At 37.7% G+C, this 17392-nt stretch overlaps 1 protein-coding gene across 2 annotated transcripts in view; it reads right to left on the bottom strand.

Moving 5' to 3' along the window:
* The window catches only part of ADAM22 (ADAM metallopeptidase domain 22), a 125419-nt gene that overhangs the window by 20159 nt on the left and 87868 nt on the right, over positions 1-17392 (bottom strand). For both annotated transcript variants that reach the window (XM_030445905.1, XM_030445906.1), the window contains exons 14-26: positions 17302-17353; positions 15357-15456; positions 13002-13073; positions 12459-12551; positions 10232-10312; positions 10002-10052; positions 9670-9733; positions 9047-9152; positions 7990-8106; positions 7122-7290; positions 6003-6111; positions 5122-5212; positions 3837-3854 (exon numbers count right to left, since the gene is read on the bottom strand). In XM_030445905.1, the coding sequence (XP_030301765.1) occupies positions 3837-3854; positions 5122-5212; positions 6003-6111; positions 7122-7290; positions 7990-8106; positions 9047-9152; positions 9670-9733; positions 10002-10052; positions 10232-10312; positions 12459-12551; positions 13002-13073; positions 15357-15456; positions 17302-17353 (1123 nt within the window). The remainder of the gene's footprint in view (positions 1-3836; positions 3855-5121; positions 5213-6002; positions 6112-7121; positions 7291-7989; positions 8107-9046; positions 9153-9669; positions 9734-10001; positions 10053-10231; positions 10313-12458; positions 12552-13001; positions 13074-15356; positions 15457-17301; positions 17354-17392) is intronic.

Below are 17392 nucleotides of genomic sequence, written 5' to 3'. Positions count from 1 at the left end.
AACAGCCCCTCGGGCATTGTGCTTCTCATCAATTATTTAAAAGTGCTAGCTGAAGATTTTTATTATTAAAGGGTCTCTAACTGAAGAGGGGTGGTAACCATCATGACCCATTGACCTTAGGGATTTACAAATTACTCCAATGCTTTTCACTGAAATTTCCATTTTAAAATACTGTGGGCTTTTTAAAGTAACAGGAACAATAACTTAGTGAAACCTGACCAAGAGAAAAATCTAATGCCCTCCCTGATTACTCATAATAGCAAGCACAAAACTACAGAAAGTCTCCATAGAATTATTTTCTATGATAACACCTGGTGACCATCTAATATACTAGTCTAGCAAGCAGAATAAAATCAACTTTAATGTGAGACAGCAAGAATATTATCCAGACACTGACAAACAAACATATAAAAATAACATTTATATTGAACAGATTATGTTTATAACTATTACTGAAGCAAGACAGTGTTCCTTTTCTTTGATTACATGACCATGATTTTTAAAATGGTTAATTTTTTTTTTTTTAAGTGGTTAATTTTTTTTGAGTCAGCAATTATTATTACGGTCTACTTAAAAACAATTCTTAAGCAAGGAGATGATAAAAGTTGTTTAACTGAAAATGGGTTTACAAGGGAAAACATGTTTTTTCTGGCCAAATTGTGCTAATTAGCAACTCAGTGCATGTGAGAAAAATCAGTAATCAAAGTACAAAGGATGTTATTTCAAACACTTCACAAAGAAAGAAGAAAGAATCAAACCTGCTGCAAAACAATGAAATGTTCTGACTAATGGAATAATGGGTAATGGAACAGGTAGAAATCTGAAAATGCGACAGAAAAGCAGACCTCTTCTTAGAACTAGATGCAGAGTTTGTGCTGACTCCAGGAGGCATGTCGCTATAAAAAGAGTCGGCCTCTCCAGGCTTTTTAACATAATCTCCCTGGGGTATTTGTCTAAAGTATAATAAACATGGTAGAGTCAGAAAACGTGACAGGCACCAGCACACACATGAACATGCACAGCTATTAGTTTAAAAGAAAGAGGTAAGGATAGCAATCCTTCAGGAAACCTGCTAACCACACACAATAAGCCTACAATAATTCAATAAATAATTTAACCATCTGAGAGGAAAGTCCCATGTGCTTCTGAAATGGGCAGATAAGTGGATTATGTAGTTTTGGTATGGGAAAACGAGGAGTATTTCACTGATAAACTCTGATCACAATTTTCAAAGTGAATAGTTTGGGGTTTATGAGACACTGGATAACCAAATTCAGACATTTCAAATGGCTCATTGTGCTGGTTGCAAAAATCATCCCCAGGTGCAGTACAAGTATGGCAGAATGCATGCCTGCAACAAAAAGGACTTGAGAAAAAGTGAATGCTTTCATCCTTCTGAAGCAGATGCTTCCCATTTACTTTTGGTGATGATCACTGAATTCAAGAATAGCAACACAACAACCAACTGAGTTGTATAAACCTCAAGAGGAGAAAAGTCTTCAGTTTATTAACTGTTTTCTTTCACAGAGGAACTAATGCCAGCATCAGAGGTTCTCAGCTACTCCCAGTTACTGCAGTAGACTCAATCTGCCAAGGCATACAAAATGCCACACACACCTGAAAAGTTTGTCCTTTGCCAGCACTAGAAGTTCAGCTCTGGTGGACAAAACTGCACATTACAAAGCCCTAATTAAGTTATGTGACTTTTTTTTGCAGATGGTGAATTCATTGCCACAAGAAAAACTGCCATGCAAATATTCCAATTACAGTTCCATCAAGTTGAAAAATCCTCCCTAGTACTAGTAGCTACTTTGCTATTTGGCTATTTCATCATACCAGAAACTTATTTGTTCAGTCTTGCACTTCCCAAGCCCTTTTTTGCTTCAAACTGCCCTTATTAAGATGTGCATTAATGAGAAGGTTGATTCACATTCAGATTGCGTCCAGCTACAGACCTGCACTGGGCTCTCTTTACATCTGAACTTCTAATGTTCCTAAAGTGCTAAATATATATAATTATATGGCACATAAATCATCAGTGGAACACAGTACTTCCATATTATTTATTCTAGCATCTCTCAAGTTTCAGTTCTTGCCCCATTCCCTGGCCAGTACCTGTTGGGAGTTGACTCAGCGTGGCAGCCCTGCTCTCCAGGCTTGCTCCAGCAAACTGCCCTCATAGTTCTCTGTCAGAAATAACTCCTCCCATGTAGCTGTTTCCTCTAAGTGACACAATCCCAGCTTGTCTAATTCTTGCTAATTTTCTCTTTTTATTGCTTTTAGTTTACTCACTTCAGTCGCTTAATACTACCAAATATCATTCCTTATGTCATGCCCAAAATTACCTCAATGGCTTGTCTTTATGTTTATTTAAGAAGCAATCATAAACAATTAAAAACAGAAGGACACTCTCGACACTGACAAATGTCTGGTTTTTCCATTTATGAATCAGTCCTTGTACAAATCCAAAATTATTCTACTGCAGAAGTCCATTTTCTGCATGAAGGAGATTTCGTTTCTAAGTATCTGCTTTAAAATTATGGAGCCCTCCACCACTTCCGAAAGCCTCAGCTTATGCTGGTTTCCACTCTGCCCATGCCCTTAGACACAGATGCAGACTGACTGAATACTCACACATTTCTGTCCATACTCATTTCTGGAGATAAAGGAATTTGAAAAAGTTAGATTCTCTAATATTCCAATGCAAATATGCACGGGAAAGACTTTCAGTATTTTGAGGCTTTGGCTGCTCTGCCCTCAGCCAACACTGATACACTCACATTAGAATGACTTGAGAGCCATGTTAGTCTGAGCTTTTAGATACATCAAATGCCACTCAGGAGCACAAAATCCCTAAATTCTGCCTTCCTTGTGCAGGGTAACATTTCCCACCTCCCCACCTCTCTGTAGGGCTTGACTTCAACTGCTTTGCCTTTTTCCCATTACTGCTTCAGCCACCTATCTGACATTGCAGTATGCACCCAGCACTTGGCAGGTTGTTGTTGGGGTTTTTTTGAGCCTGGCAGAGAAAGCACCACACAGGCAGTGGACATGGAGAACAAGCACAACGGGCAGTGGCAACAAACAAAGCAGCAGCTTGGACAAGGAGGCAGTGATATAGGCCAAAACCAGGGAAATCTGAGAAACTCTTTTATCTATGGGGCATGAGGAGGGGAAGGAGCCAGCTCCTTCCCAGAAGTTCTGTTGGCCAAGCAGATGCCTGATCAAAGGGAGGTGGCCTTCCAGGAGCCAAATCCCACTTATAAGGAACTCTGGATTTTGGCCACAAGCTTGAAAGGGTTAAAGGTCAGCTCTGTACTGACAGTACCATGCTTTAGCTACAAAACAATCCAGCAGGCTGGTGGAAAAGAATGGGCCCTTCATTCACACAGCCATTTAACTGCATTGCATTTTTAACTGCAAAGAAGCTCCAGGAATGAATTTGTCTCAAAAGGCTCCTGAACATCATGTTAATATTAATTATTCAATACCCAGCCTTCCAAGAACATTTCCACCTCTAATAGCAGATTTTCAATCTCTCTTATTAGAAATATTCTCCTGTTTTCCTAAATTAACATAGTCTGTCTCAGAAATCAATGTTATTTTTGCTACTGAGTCCAGTGAAATGAGGATTTCAAGCAATGCATTCATAGAATAGACACCAAATTCATATACTCAAGCAAATACTCTTTAAAATATGAGAATTCATCATTGTATTTTCTTCATAGAAAATACAGTGATCACTATATTTTCTTTATAGCATGTACACAAGCAAGAGAGAAGAAAAGCTATTTTCAGAGCTTTCTAAGAGACATTCAGTTCCTTTTATCACATACCTCTGTCTTCTGTAGTTTCTTTCCATACAAAGATAAGAGAAAGAAAGAAGAGTGAGTTATCAGTATGCAGGTATACATGGCCAGTAAGAGAAAAAACAATGTAAAGAGAAAAGCAATGTATGCAGATTGAAAACTTTGCTCAAAATATTTCTACAGAAAACACTTCTGAAATAAACATACTCATAAACATATTAGATCAGAATAAACAAGGTAAATACACTTATGTTGAGGGCTGAAGTCAGGGCTGAGTTGGAGGTACAGTTCATGATGGTTTAAGTGAAGCTGCTAGTGCACTCTTACTCTCCACCTCCAAAAAGTTATCCCACTGGCTTGATGTGATCCCAAACTGAGCCCTTAACTTTTGGAGTTCTACTCAAAATACAAGTTCAGATTTTCAGATACTGCTCAAAGCTACAGGTGATATACCTATCTTTTCACTATCCTAATCTTCCTACTTTTACCCACATATTTCTTTTGTTACATGTTTTTGAGCTGCCATCAGTCTACCTCAATTTAGCAAACCAGCAGGGGAGGTACCAGTGCCCCACTACAGCACTGAGTGCAGCTGAACCTGAACCTGCCCTTCTCTCCAAGCACACTGGGGACCTTTGGAGGAAGAACTTCAAAAGCCAGTCTCACCCAAACACAGGTGACAAAGTAAGTACCTTGACTCTCTTATTAATATATTCAAAAAACCTAAAACCCTCTGGTTTTTAGAAGAAACTCACAATAGGATAGAAACTGTAAAATATTGGTCAGGCTCAAATAATCCATTTTGCCCTTCTGTGAGTGGAACATTGACAGTTCTGTGACAGAAGAGAATTTGCACCTTATATGCAAATTCCATATCTCTCTTACCAAAAATACACCTGGATTAATTTCTGGTTAAGCTGACAGAATACAAACATCTGTTTAAGGAAGCCTAAGGTTACAGACTGACTGAAGGCTAATCTTGTTAATTTAATTTGCCATTAGGAAGATTGATAACTGAATCAAACTGTATTGCTGTATTTCCTTTGTCAGATACAGTAAAATCATAGTCTGATCATCTAGAGAAAAGAAATAACTAAATAGGAAGTCAATTTCTAACCTGGATCAAGCTCTCTAAAATCACAAACACATCAGAATTGTTTGAAAAAAACCAAATGCTATAAAAATTTTGCATTATAAATACAATCCAATTAAGATTTTTTATCATTATGTTTGGGTTGTTCTTTTTATAGCATAATCAGCTATCAGATGAAATGTAATTTTAACTGTATTAAGAAGAACACAGTTTACTTACTTGTAACCCCAGCCAGTTATTCCTAAAACGATAGCCAACACTAAAATGGTGCCAGCAATAGCCCCTATTATTATATTTGTGCTAACAACACCTGGAAACACAAGAAAGAGGAAAAATACACAGCATCTTAGGAGAAATATATACAAAACCACTTAAAACACCATCTTTCAAAAATCTTAGACAACTTGTACTATGCCAATTAATTGCAACAATCTTGAAGTACAGCATGGACATAAAACGATCATTCATAAATCAAGCTTTGCCCTCTCTGTCCATTTCCCTTAACACCTGCTACATGGGAAAGCTGTGACATTCTAGAAATTGTAAAACTGTTCCCCCACATGGTTTTATAATGAAAAACATTTACACTCTCATTTTTCCACAATGTATCCTTCTCTTGCATGCAAGCCTAAAAGTGAATAAAAACATTCAACTCAAAATATGTAAAAGCCTAAAATTTGTGTGCCAACATTCTGCATACTGGCTGTGTAATAAAAAATTGACTCTACAAATAAAACCAGTTAAGCAATGTTATCTTTCTACCTAGATATTAAAACCTTTTACTTCTCCTGATCTAATCAATATACTTAATAAAGCCATTCAAGTGACTGAGACAAGTAAGGTACAACCAGATACACTGGTACCAGTACTGAGAGGTTTACTGAGTGCTTGTGAGCATCACTGTGCACATCCAGCCCCAGATCTAAGACCTCTTTCACAGCCACTGAATGCTTCTGCTGTGGGAGGAGCAGAAGGGAGTCTGTCTCCTAATGGCAATCGTGTTGTGTGCTAACTGAGAGAGAAGGACATCTAGTTTTGTTTAATGAACCTTCCTCAAATCCAGGCTTTTCCAGTTATTGGTAAGAATTGTAACAGAGTACCTTTATTGATGGCATCTTTATCAAAAAACATATCATCTTTGATGCGAGAACTGCAGTCATCTCCTCCCCAGAATCGGTCACAAACACACTTTATTTCATTGCTACAAACCTGCAGCCAAAAGTGTAGCTCAGAATAAAATCACAAAACTATTTTATTCCCATAATTAATACCCACAGCACAGGTACAGTCATACAGAACTGATTCTGACTGCCTGCAAAATTTTGCAAAACATTTTTAATATATAGTAATTTTTAAATGTATATGTTTGGTATACACGTATTAGATGTACTGGTATACTTTATATAGAAAGATATGTAATATGTATTAAGTACGTTAATGTGTTTTAATGTCATATATTTAAAAGAGCCATTTATAATTGACTTATACAAACTGTGAACCTCAATGATTTCATTTTTTCAAAGCATGATGAAGTGGTTAATTTCAAACAAACAAGGGAGTTTTGATGCAGTATAAAAGACAAAGAATATTATGAGGGAATAATTGCTTTGATCTCATCTTAGCCACAGGGACCTGGACAGTGTTTCAAATTGTGTAAGGGACTATAAGTCTCACCAGGGGCCCCAGGAAAGCCATAGGCTGTGCACTGAGCAGAGAAGCTGCCACTAGCCAAAAGCCAGCTCAGTGAGTGACCTCTTCTCTAGACCAAAGTGACTTTAAGCCAACAAAATCAACAACTTAATGAAACTTCGTGTCTGTTGACATAATAGAGAATTAAAAGAGCATCTGGAAGAACATAGACTCAAGATTCTCTGTCCTTGAGCATTTATATTCTCCAATAATTTGCCTGAGAAAATACTAAATTAGCCAAGATAGCTATCAAGAGATAGCAAAAGAACTGACAGATAAATTTTTTGCAAAACTAATATGTACTTACTGTGACACATTGTTTAAGATGCCTTGACTCGTATGCATCATGATTATCTATATGCCTTTCCTTTCCTTTCCTTTCCTTTCCCCCTTTCCTTTCCAAAAGCTTCTCCAGTATAAACACTCCTAGAATCACGCTGCTGGCTTCCTGAAAGGTCTGGCTAGTACACTACACAACACCAGCTACTCAGCAAAAACATAAAAAAGGATTCAAGAGTACAAGAACGTACACCATGTCCTGAACAGATTTGGCTGTCTGTGGTGCCTGGGCAGGTGCTGAAGTTGAAGGCCTCGATGGGGAGGCAGCGATGATCCAGGCACACCATGCTGGGCCCACACGGCGTCCCGTTCTCCACATAGCCCAGGTCCGTCTCCTCATCGAGCTTCACGTGGCCACCACTGCAAGACAACCAAGAGGACCCTGGGGACCTGTGCTGTGACTCGATGGGACTGCTTGAGAAACTGGAACCCAGGCTGCTGCCTGTTTTTCTGTCTGTGTTGTATGACACCCAGGACCAGGAAAGAGTATGCACTGGCTTATTCATCACTGGCCCTAATGCAAAACGAACTGAAATGCAGTATAGCTCCATCAAACTAATACAATGGTCAAAACACCATTTTTCCTGTATAAGAACTGGTGTTGGATAAAACATTGTGTTTGACTGTGTAAGACTTTGTTCCATCTTACAGTTGTGTGAAGCTATGTGAACACACCAGGTCTATAATTGGGATTCAGCTAACATATGGCAATGTATTAAGCTGCCAGTGAGCTTTCGCAGTGCAGGCATATGTCTAAGTATTGTGAGTACATTAAGTACTTCACGAAGACTAAAGAATGTAAAATCAAGAGGCCAGAGAAGAGCATTATGACTCTACAGGCAAAATTAACAACAACCCAGAGGACTGCAAAACATCTGTGCTCCCCATGTGCAGTCAAGATCCTGAAGCTTAACACAGGTTAAGCAATAATAGTTTATGGGTTAACAGGAAAAATATTTTAATGGAAACAGGTGTTCTACACTTCGGAATGAGAAAGGTGCTTTTCCATGCAAGACAGATATTGACTGTCTCTGTTCTGTTATCAAGATTTCCAGTTACCTGCAATTGTAGACTCTTCCAAAATGCAAGATTGAGGATGTGATTTCACCATCAAGTTCTCCGAGTCTGGGCACACTGGATATATTGGAGCACAGAAGGTATCCACAAAGCACATCCCTGCATTGAAAGAATAAACAGATACTGAAAAGAAAATTCTGTGAAAACTATCTATCAAAGAAGTGAGTTTTTCTTCACTTGTGTTGTAACATGGTTGCTACTTCTTCCCTTTCACTCACTGACAGTAACTCCCATAAATAATGTCTTGTTTCCAATGAAAATTATTCTCCTTGGAGCTCAGACAGGGGAAAGAGTCTTTTTTTAAGATGTGTTATCAAAAATGCTCTGAGTAGGAAGCAGGAAGCTTTCCAGGAGAAGCAGTAGATAACAAACTCTTCTACAACACATATGTAAGGGAACTAGAGACACCAAGTTCAGCTCTGCTGTTGAAGGAACTTCAGAACTGATGTAGAGACTTGTGCACTGTATGGCCTCTCCCATATTACTTAATAATTTTTATTCATGAATTTATAACAGAACAAAAGTAAGTTTATCAAATCTGCACAGAAAGGTCAGAAATGTCATTATTCCACCTTCAGGCAGGACTAGAATTCAATCACTGACAGAATGGACAACTCACTTGTCAAAAGGTTCAGAAAATAGGAAGAAACAATCAACTTCATAAATACAGAATGTGGAACAATGGTTTAGAGAGCCACTTGCAGGAAAACATGCGGAGGGCTACAACGAAAACTGAACATTGCAGTGCAACTGCACAGCATAAAAGGTGAGACATGAAACCACAGGCCCCCAGGCTGCTCTCCTCTGCACTGCTCAGCCTCACCAAGAATACCAGCACCACTTCTAGTTCAGCTGGTGCTTGACAAAGATCATCTCCTGTTGACACTCCTCTCCATCGAAAATTTCCTGCACTAAATCTGCAGAAAGCCAAGAGAAGTCTGATCTGTACAGAGACTTTTTGAGCCTCTTCATGCCAGCTAAAGAAATAGATCAGGGATAAACATATCATACCAGTTGTTTTCTAAACGAATCAACTTACTGTTTATTGCACTGTATCCAAGAGTCCCTGTCTCTTCCACAGTTTCCCTTCTCAGTCCCTTCAATGTTCAGCTTCTCATAGCAGTACCTGTCAGCAGCTGTTACCTCTAAAAACAGAAACAAATATCTTTTAAGATAGATGGTGAAGAATATGAAAAGCCAGGTCCTGGGAAATGGCAATGAGCAATCAAAGCAAGCAGAGCTTCCAAATCTGAGAACTGCAGTACCAATGATCTGAAGGTGGCCTATGAAACTCTGAACAGTGTTCTCAATGAAAAATTGGTACCACAGGACTGTTTAGGGTTCTTTTAAGATTGACTGGGGTTCATTGGTGCAAAATGTCCAGAATACAGTGAAATAAATCACTTAACAGGAGTATAGGCTCCCTAGCTCTTTATTAATGAGAAGATAAAGCTAAGACTTCAGAATGATCACCAGTAAGTTAACCAAAACTGGAAAAAAAAGCTGGAAAAGAGGATGGAAAAACAAAATGAGGAGGAAAGAGGGGGAGGGACAGCCCTAGCTGCTTATAATGGTTTGAATATGTCTCTTCCATAATTTTTCTCAGCTAAGATAATCTTTCAACACAAATGACAACCAACCTAGAAACAGTAACTGACTCACTTTCACCCCAGATATATTTACACTGCCGGTCCCTGGTTTTACATCTTCCTCCAAAACATATACCCTAGAAAGGAAAACAAAAAGAGTTTCAAACGATTTCTTTTTTTCAAATATTTTATAGATTTGTTAAATGCTTTCCATTGAACCAAGTATTATGTGATTCTACTTTCTGTTTGTTTAAATGCTTAGCAATAAAATGTAACTAGCACCTAAAACTGAGGACTGTCAGAACTGTCCCAGGTGAATTCCACAGATCTTAAACCAAAATCTACAAAAAATAATCTAATCTATAAAAGCTGAAAAAATATAAAACAAATTAACATGCTGATTACCTGCTTGTTATCACATGAATATCCATCCATTTTATGAATATTGGGAGAACACTATAGAAAGAGAAAATAATTTACCATAGAAAAATATTTCAGTATCAAACTGCTTTTTAAGTATCAGCATGTTTAATACAATTTTTATACAATTTACTATACAAAATGGTAACATTCATAGTGACTGAGAGACTACAGGTAGATTTTTTTATCGTTTAGCTGGACAATATAAAAATCACCTGACTGGAATTTCCTGTGCAGTTCTCTGCAATGTCACAATCATTCACAGCTTCTCGGCACAAAACTCCTTTAGGTTCAAACTGGGGAAAAAAAGGACAGAAAATTAGTGTCTTGATTTCTTCATGTCATACCTTAAATGCAATGCTCTTTTTAAGAAGTTAAGCTAAAATAAAAATGGAAAATTTTAATGTGCTGACTGAGAAGACTTTCCTCTTCCTGACATGGACACCACATTGCCAAGCCAACAGCCATTTATTGGTATGAGTGGTACCACTCTCTGAGCCACCCCCTTCATGAGTGCATTGAGTATAGTGCTGAGCAGGACAAGTGCTCTCCTAGGACACAAGATCCCTGGATTTTATTAAATTAGTACTGAAAGTACCTTGCAGTATTGGTTTATTGGTTTTCTTGACCAGGACACTGGACCTTTTTGTAACTACTTTACTCTTTATAAAACACACAGAGTGATCCTGATCTTCTTTCTAGGGATGAAGAGCACTACAAAGCTCCAGGAATTACCACTATGGTTATTACAGTGCTTCACTGTAGAACAGAAACTACTTAAAAGTACCAAATTCCACATCATTTGACACCATTTTCTAAGTGTCCAGATATTTAATAACAAAAAATTCATCAGTGGCCTAACACAGGCATTTTGGTTGCACACAACTAAAGACTTGTGTGCTCTCAAGACCTGTAAAAGCCAGAAGACATCCCATTACCAGCAATTGTTATTGCAGACCCTTTATTTTCCCTGAAAGGCTTTCTAAGTCAGTGATGCTCCATTCATTTTGCAGCTCTAAGACTTTTTTTCTGGCTCTGTGTGCACATAGTTTTGGAGGGGATAACTGCTAATTCCACAGCTGGTGTGAATGGGCACACGTCAGCAGAAGAGCTAGACTGGTACTTTCTCAGACTTCAGCTTATCTTTCCTACCAAGTCTCTGGAAAAATGCAGACAGACAGGAAAGTTGTCAGAAACACTACAGATGCTGGGTTACACACTCACCATGCTTTGCTTGCAATTTCTCCTTCATGAACTCCTGCTTTTAGAGAGGGTATTACAGGGGAAAGTAACCCAAGTTTGGGAACTGTTACATATGTCTTTTGAGATGTCCTGGTTAGCACCTCACAGGGACATGTGATTTGCATAATTCTGCCTTTCTCTGCATTGGCTCATCCTCCCCATCCTGTATTTAGATAAATCCTTGTCTCATTTGCAAAAATAATGAAGGTACACAGAAGCTTAATTTCTTTCAAACAGCTTTTAATATGGCACCTATGTGACTTGTATACTTGAACAAAAATTCACCCACGCTGGCAATCTGCTAATCTTTTATACTGTAGTAAAAAAAAGCAAACCTCAGAGTGCTAAGGGAAATCTGATCTGTTCCAGGATAATATCTGTGCTTTTTCTTTTTTTAACATTAGGATGAGCACGAAGCTAAGAATGTGGACCACCATAATTACAAATGTTTTTCCTAAGGAAATGAAACCATCAGATGCCCAAAGATGAAGATAAAAAATATCACACATAGTACACCACATTTTTAACAACATTAATAATAATTATCATTATTACTAAAGGAGTATAAAAAACTGTATGTTATATTTAGCTGGGCTCCTTTATAGCCAAGATCTGGCTAAACATCCTTTTACTATTTACTGATGTATCAGGAAGAATACCTGACAGTTAACCTTGGTTCCCTTTACTCAACAGGATTTCAGTCACTCCAAACATAAGGAGAAATGGGCAGACTGAACTAAAACTGAGGTCAGCTGTCTTTTAGATTAACATTTCTAAACAATTCTACTAGCTGCAGGGTTTGTTTATCTTTTTCTTTAGCCTTCTCTTTTAGTATAATTTTCCCATTCAGTCTCGTGAGACAAATCCAGAGCAACATGTAAGGCACTGGGAGCCAAACATGGGTAAAAATGTGCATGTTTAAACAAGGATATCTAATGAAACCCCCTGAAACTTCAACCTGATTCAAACTTCTCTGAAACTGGAAGGCTTTAATTCACCTCTGCATTTCATCACAATCACTGCCCCAAGAAATCCAGACTAAAAGACAGAGAATAGCCCCAAACAAACCATTTTTCAGCCAATTTTAAAAGGAAAAATTTCAGAAACACAAGCTTTGCAAGGAAAAAGATGTGTTCTGGTGCCTGTAGCCACCTGGATGAATTACTGTCAGGACAATGCAGTGAGGGTTGCTGCCCTTACCCGGCACTTCCGACAGCAAAGCCCATTGCTGCACTGGGAGCCTGCTGTCAGGGTGCACATATTGCAGCACTCTCCTCCTTCGTTGGCACACTCCTGAGGAATACACACATTATAAGAGAACACAAAGGAAAAGCAGATGAGACCCAAGCTCTCATAGTACTTCTCATCTTAGTATGCTACCTGAACATTGCTATGCTATGCATTGCAATTTTCCTAACTTCATAGTGTTAATCACTACATACTGACAATTTAGCACTGACCAGAGTCATGTTCCCATTAAGGAAAATACTTTCTTCAACATTTTTTAGGTTTGATTCTGCACAAGTAGCTATAGCTACTACTATTCTTCAGAATTTATATGGTGATGCAATAAAGAAGCTAGCACATATTGTCTTAAACGTGACGGAAAAAGGTAAGAAATTAATAATCCCTTGTCACAGGACCTTAGCATTGTCTGACTTCTCCTCTTAATGTTAACAGCACTGATGGCCAGCACCACATCCTGGAGAATCCAGTTGCTAATTTAAAGCACACCGGGCTTACCGCTATCGTCCCACAGTCACACTCTTCCCCATCTTCCACAAAGCCATTGCCACATTCTGGAGGATCCAGAAGCTGCAGGGCAAAATCAGAAATCAAAGAGCATGCCCTCCTAAGGGAATCATTGTCATATTTATTCTGTACAACATGCTTTTTAAGCTAGCATTCCAAATTCATTAACCAATACGCAGTACCCCACAACTCGGGAAGAAGCAGACTAGAAGTAGAAACTCAACCAGTGTGACAGATGGAACAATGTGTGAATTAATTCAGTGATACTGAAGAGACACATAGTGCCTTTGGTGTAAGACTGACATTTTTACAGAAGATTCAGTTTGAGCAGAAACCACAATCGAAAGCACAAGGTACGACAATAAAAGAACAAATTTAAAGCAATCTGGTATTTTCATTATCATCACAGAGGTCCAAGTGATGAGGGCTGTGTCCCCAGTTGATGTCTCCATAATACCTTCTGAAGGAGTAGTCATATAGTCCCTTTGGGACCTCATGGCTCAGAAATGCAGGGAGAGGAAAGAGGATGTTTCTTTGTCAATTTTTGTTGCAGTTTCATATTTTTTCTCTCACCTTTTCTCAACCCAAGTTGGGAGCTTTTAGTAGTTTTGCCTAAGTATGTGTCAGCAGCAGATGGAAGTATAGCTGGTGAGGCTTCCTTTCCTTCCCTTCAGCCTCCTCATTAAACTGTAACTTAAAATTTCTAAATCTGTGTATTTGAATTAATAATTTTGTTTCCCTGAGGCAAAATTGATTTACCATTTTTCAAACAGGACCCATGCTATATTAACTTATAATGGATACCTATATCCTGTTCTTTGCAGCTTCATTGTTTCTGTTTTGCTTAGATTTCTAGAGGCAATTTTTCACAAATAAATTATTTTTTTCCTTGAGTATAACAAAACATATAAATACTTTTATTACATAAGTAAGAAGGCATATAAGGATGTCACCAAGACTAGGACTTGGCAAATTGTCCTCCAACTTCTCCAATTAAATTAGGACCACTCTAGAAGCCACTCTGCTTATGAGCCACCTGCACAAGTGCATGGCTCCTGGAGCTGCCTTTCTGCCACTAGTCCACAGGATGGAGCATCATCCTTCATACTTCACTGTGCCACAAACCAGCCTGAGGCTTATGTGCTATTATTAGATGCCCCTATTGAAAAGGAAATGTGACTGCAGCATGAAATGAGTATGTAGAATGTTAAATTAAATGTAAGCAAGCGATTTAGAACTAGTAAAGAGTTGTTAAAACTGTTTCCTACATATTTTTCCAGACAACTTCTTCAATATCTCTCAGTGTGCTGCACAATACAGAAAAGCAGACAGCATTAACAGAGGGTCCTGCCTTAAAAAATTGGGACAGTTTGCTGCAGTACATAGGGACATCTAAATATGAAAGAAAACATGAAAATCAAATTGGATAACTTTTCCCCAAAAGCCATATAACTCATCCATTCATCTGAAAATGAGCATATGCTCAATCTGCCCCACAAGTCACTGATGTAATTTCAGGATCACAGCTGATCTTACAGTGGAGCACTGACAAACACTGCACCTTGTCCTATCAGTTTTCCCTTACCTCATATTTTTTGAAAAGCAAAAGTAACTTTGTGTTTCACCACCTTTGCTGGAAACAGATGCCTCTGACAGCCTTGTGAATCAGGCAGACATCCATTGGCAAAAACTTAAAACCAACCCAAACAGCAATACATGAAAGAGTCTAAATCACCCTGGCTTCCTTCCTAACTTTCACAATTCCATGTCAGTAGAAAACAATTATAAATGCTTTCAATCTAAACTGAGAGTAATTATTTCTTTCCAATTGACAGATGTGTAAACAAACATAATCACTAAAACAAACCCAAATGAGATACACTATGGAATCAATTCAAAACTAATGAGATGGGTAAAAGCAAGCTTCTAAAATGCAGGTGCGTTTTAAAGCATGAGAAATCTTATTAGTGGATTCAGTGCTTTCTCTCCACTTTTAATAATATTCTTCCATAAAAAGGAGACCTTTGAGAAATAAGCAAACTCATCCAGATTTGATGACTTTTCTTCTCCACTCTAGCATTTATTGAAATTCTGTGGTCATCAGAACATCCACTTTTTTCTCAGCCACTCTAGGTGGAATGTGCATCACTCCAGAACTTTCTCTTCTACATCTGTGACCTCAGTGACCAAATCTTTTTCCAAAATTGCCTTCCTGCCTCAGCCTCCAGAGAACCAGAAATATCAGAATTATAAGGGTTTTTTTTCCCCAAAATTGCCATTTTCATTCTTCTTGGTTTCATCTAAGTTAGAAATTGAAAAAATACTCAATAATAAAGTAGTGCTTACTTTGGTTGGTTTATTGAAAAGGCAGGCTCCCCCTCCATTGTTTAAAAATTCATGATATTCTTCAATATCACATTTGGAGAACTTGCTTGGAAGGTAATACCTGCACAGGAAAAAGGTGGCAGGATTACTTTCTATAGTGCTTTTTATACTATATTTTCTTTTTTTTCAAAATAGGAGGAAAAATACAATGTTACACTAGAAAAAATAAAAAACCACACTGGTTCAGAATCAGAATTACTATCTGCTATGTTATTGAATTTGTAAATCATTTAAGTAAGTGAAAAATAATTTTCAACAATGACACAGAGCTCATGGAAAGTGAGTCTAAAACATTTCACTCATTTATTTCATGCTAAACTCCACAAATTGTATTATACAGCATGTAATTCTTGCATACCTGTTTCACTAACTGGCCTGATCTCAGTATCTCGTTCATTTCTTCCTATACATACTATCAGAGCCAAAGATGGATAATTAGTTCATTTCCTTCTTAGATGAAATTGCTCTCCTGACACTTTTATTTCTATTATATAGAGTTATTCTATTAAAAACATTCTACAAAGATAGCTAACTTTTTGGCTTCCCTGTTTCATGTGTCCCAGTGAATAAATTTGAATAAATTTCATTCCAGTACAGAGTGCAAACCTAAGGCACAGTGCACCACCTAAAAACAATACAAAGCAGATAATCTTTGTATGGATCCTTTCCACAGGGAAAGAATTTCACCAAAGTAACTTACATGGTCTCCATATTTAGGCCATTAGTCATGAAAGTACTTATCTTTCAAGCAGATTTTAAGAGTCTCAAGGGCTTTTCTGTATCAGCTTATAACTGGATAAAAAATATTAGAAAAAGTGCTATACAAAATAATCCTGCATTGCCAGGAGTGATGGCTTTCAAAATGTGATTGGTCTTTTCCAACTTTAGTGTTTATGATTTAGGTCTAAAGAAAACAGAGGAAGTGGGATTCACCATTCTTCATCACCAAGGTATGTGAATACAAGCTGGTTTTTTGTCTACCTAAAAGATCATTAGCTGAGGAGTCACTTTTACCAGTGATGCTGGTGATGCAGTGATCCTTCTCAGATTGACTTTTAACATCTGAAAAATCAGAAAATTTCTACCTAATAAGTTTTTGGGTAGATAAGGTGAAAAAGCCACTTACTCACACTTCCAAAGAGCTTTCCATAGGATGTGCTTCTTTTATCAAAATTGTTTTGATCACAGAGCAATTGCAAAAATTCGCAAGTCAATTTGAAATTAATTTTAGAAGTACTGTCTACGTCTAAGAGTAGGCTATTTAATTCATACAGATGAAAAACACAGGTCTGTAATAGGAAGAACTAAGGTCTGAATACACATTGCAAACCAATAAATTTCATCTAGAAGCAAATATTTTCTGATTTATTAGTCTTTAGATAAAATCTCTCCAGTGAAGTTACATATGAGTATAAGCATACTCAACCTCCATCCAATGGGAGCAGCTTTTCTAATATTATTGCACAAACTGAAGCATAAAAGGTGACAGATCCAGATGAAAGGCTCCAACAGAAAAGCTGAAAATGTGACATACTTAAGAAATTTGATAATAGTATTTCAGGAATTAGGATGTGTCATTGTTCCCACAACTCAACAGCAAACTCACAGGAGAAAAGAAGCTAAATATGCTTCTACTACTCTGCAATGACCCAGCTTGTTTGTTGAACCCAGAGCTTTGTGAGTTAGACCAGCAGTCACTTAAAATCCTCACATAATAAAATCCTCTTACTAATCCTCTCTCATTCACACACTTCTTTCAAAGTCTTTTCTACATATGTTGTACAGTTAATACTGAACTTTTTGAAAAGTGATTCAGAGAAATATTTTGCTAAACCACAAAAAGCAAACATTTTCACACCTTTATGTCATTGTATAGACACAACTTTCCTCTAGCGAAGTGCCTTACCCTGTGTCTCCCATTATGCATCCAGACCACGTGTCCTCACACTTACACTCACCTGACAACAACAACAAAAAAAGAATTTACATCTTGAGTC

The sequence above is a fragment of the Calypte anna genome, chromosome 2 (genome assembly GCF_003957555.1).
Source record: "Calypte anna isolate BGI_N300 chromosome 2, bCalAnn1_v1.p, whole genome shotgun sequence".
NCBI classification, from domain to species: Eukaryota; Metazoa; Chordata; class Aves; order Apodiformes; family Trochilidae; genus Calypte; species Calypte anna.
This window is presented reverse-complemented; position numbering and strand designations above follow the sequence as displayed.